This window comes from Vicia villosa, linkage group LG6 (assembly GCF_029867415.1).
Source record: "Vicia villosa cultivar HV-30 ecotype Madison, WI linkage group LG6, Vvil1.0, whole genome shotgun sequence".
NCBI lineage: Eukaryota > Viridiplantae > Streptophyta > Magnoliopsida > Fabales > Fabaceae > Vicia > Vicia villosa.
Genome location: NC_081185.1, coordinates 154,050,396 through 154,052,861, shown reverse-complemented (window position 1 = coordinate 154,052,861; position 2,466 = coordinate 154,050,396). Strand labels below are relative to the sequence as shown.

The 2,466-nt window shown below is 34.1% G+C and overlaps 1 protein-coding gene across 1 annotated transcript; it reads right to left on the bottom strand.

Annotated features, from left to right (window-relative positions):
- Positions 1–408: 408 nt before the first annotated feature.
- LOC131612840 (uncharacterized) lies at positions 409–1,444 on the bottom strand. Its single transcript, XM_058884592.1, has 2 exons — positions 1,050–1,444; positions 409–922 (listed from the first exon to the last, which is right to left on the bottom strand). Exons 1-2 carry the CDS (start codon positions 1,330–1,332, stop codon positions 447–449), a joined length of 759 nt encoding a protein of 252 aa, XP_058740575.1. The 5' UTR covers positions 1,333–1,444; the 3' UTR covers positions 409–446.
- Between the last annotated feature and the right edge of the window lie 1,022 nt (positions 1,445–2,466).

The window sequence follows — 2,466 nt, the reverse complement described above, 5'->3', positions numbered from 1 at the left end:
TATTGATCAAAATATTGATTATTAGCGGGACATGAAATTACTGATCAAAATATTTTTTATTAATTATACTTTCAATTATTTTTTTTCATGAGTAATCAGATATTTTTTATTAAAAAATATATATATTTGAAACAAATGCGCGTCCCGTACCAAAACCCGTGCGAACGCACGGGTTTGTTACTAGTTATTGTGGACGAACGACCAAAGATCTTTTATGGTACAAACACGCAAGTAGTTCATATTGTCCTTGGTGTCATTATTGTTGCTCATGATTTGATATAAATGATTGATGGCCAACCACCTAGGCAGGGTATATCTGGTAGAGATTTTGATTTGATATAAATGAATTGGTCTAATGGTATATCTGATAGAGATTTCATGGAAAGAAACTGGATTGAGCCTTCTCCAATAAGCTTTACTTTTTTTTTACGGTAAAACAAACTCATTCAATAGATGAAAAACGAAAGGTACAAACATAGTGAAAGAGATTTTGTTAGGGTATTTCCCTTCCACAATTTAACAACAACACTAATAATTGAGCCAAACAAGCTATGGACTTCAACAAACTTAGCGAAAAAAGAACCTAAAAAGGAGTTACCAAACCAATTCCTTAATCCAATCCACCAAACATAACTCTTCCGCAAGATACAAATGAGTTTAGGAACCACAATCTTTATATCTATCAAATTAAGGATCATATCTTTAGCTTTAACACTAGCTTTATCACGCGCAAGTCGATTATACCGGTTCACAATATTGAAAAAACTCACAATTTGTGGATGAATCAAATGTTGAATGGAAAAAGGAGATTGATTTGCACCAGCCCTGAAAAGGTTCTTCCTAAAAAATACAGTACCATCATCCGAGCTTCTTTGAGACCTATCATCAAACACCTTGAGCACGAGTTGACAACACCCTAAGCCTAAGAGCAACTCACACAACAAAACAACATAAACCAGAAACAACAAGAACAAGAGAGACACCAACACCTTACAAAACACAAAACTCTTATGAATCATCTTGACAAAACCCAAGAGTGCAACATTTACCCATGGCGGCTTCGGTGGAGGACGAGTAGTTCCGGGCAGCGAGAGAGAAGGAGTAGCCGAAGAGCGAGAAGCATCCGCCGAAAAGGTGTGTGGGATGTGAAGAAAACCCACAACTAACTTGTTCTTTGTTAGTGGTGGTGGCTCCGGTGGTGGCCGAAACAGAAGAAAGGGAGACTTTACCGTTGGTATTGTGAAGACTTGAAAAGACAACAGATGGGAAGGAGGCTGCTCTCAAAAGAGAGGGACGTGACCACCATAGGGGTGAAAAGGCAAGGGCCACCATGAGGGTGGGAAAGAGCCACCAAACCTTAAAGGATTTGGGGAGAAATTTCTAGAGAGAAGGAGGAGCATCTCTCTAGATTTTTTTAGTTTTTTACTGATGGTGAAGAGTTCCAATAAGCTTTACTTAGTATCCACTTTGTTGGATTAACTTCTACAAGCTCCAAAAACACTTTTAACTTTTATGATAGTATTTCTTTTGTTTGAATACTTTTTCAAAATCAATTTTTCTCCTCCAAAAATAATTCTATTATAAGCTATAATTTCTAATTTTTGAGTTTAGTAGAATCAATTCTATATTTATTATATATTATTTATTACAACTCTTTAAATTTTTTCTTCTTTACCCTATTTAATTTTCATCAATTACTTCTTTTCTTTTTGATTTATATTAGAATTTATTACCATTTTGGTAATCATACAATTCAAAATCAATTTTGTTAAAACTATCCAAATAACATTAATTGATAACAATCACTTCTATATCATTACATCCAAACATAAATCGATTCTTCTAAACTCAATTCTATTGAAATCAATTCTATCAAACTCAATTCTCTCGGAATCAATTCTGTCCACCACCCCGTCTTGTTGGAGACTACCTTCACTCCTCATATGTTGGTTTCTCATTTCAAGTTTTTACTCTGTGTGATAGTTATAAAGCCTTCACCACTAGTTGCTAGTCCACTCTTGTAGTTGGTTGCCTAATGTACATCCTAAATAACAAGCTTTAAATCTTAAAGAAAAATCTTTGGAACAACGAGATTTTTGGTAACATTCATATATTAGTCAAAGAATCTACTAACAAGCTTGTTCATATTCAGGATCATATCATTATTGTTGGTATAAACGAGAGCTTAAGAGCTCAACAGAAGGTGGCTCAAGATGATCTTGAGAAAAATCTGGTAGGGGAAGAGTTATTCTGGTTTGAAAAAGCAAAGATGAATTGACATTGAAGTAGAGACGAGAACACTACTGGTACATTTTTTTTCATAGGATGGAAAAAAATAAAAAGATCTAGGAACATATTATCTTTATAAAATATGGGGATAATTATTTAAATGATCCAGATGAGATGGCCCGACATGATAATTGAAAATTTCCTTAAATTCATTATCAATTATTTCGTTATTTTGAT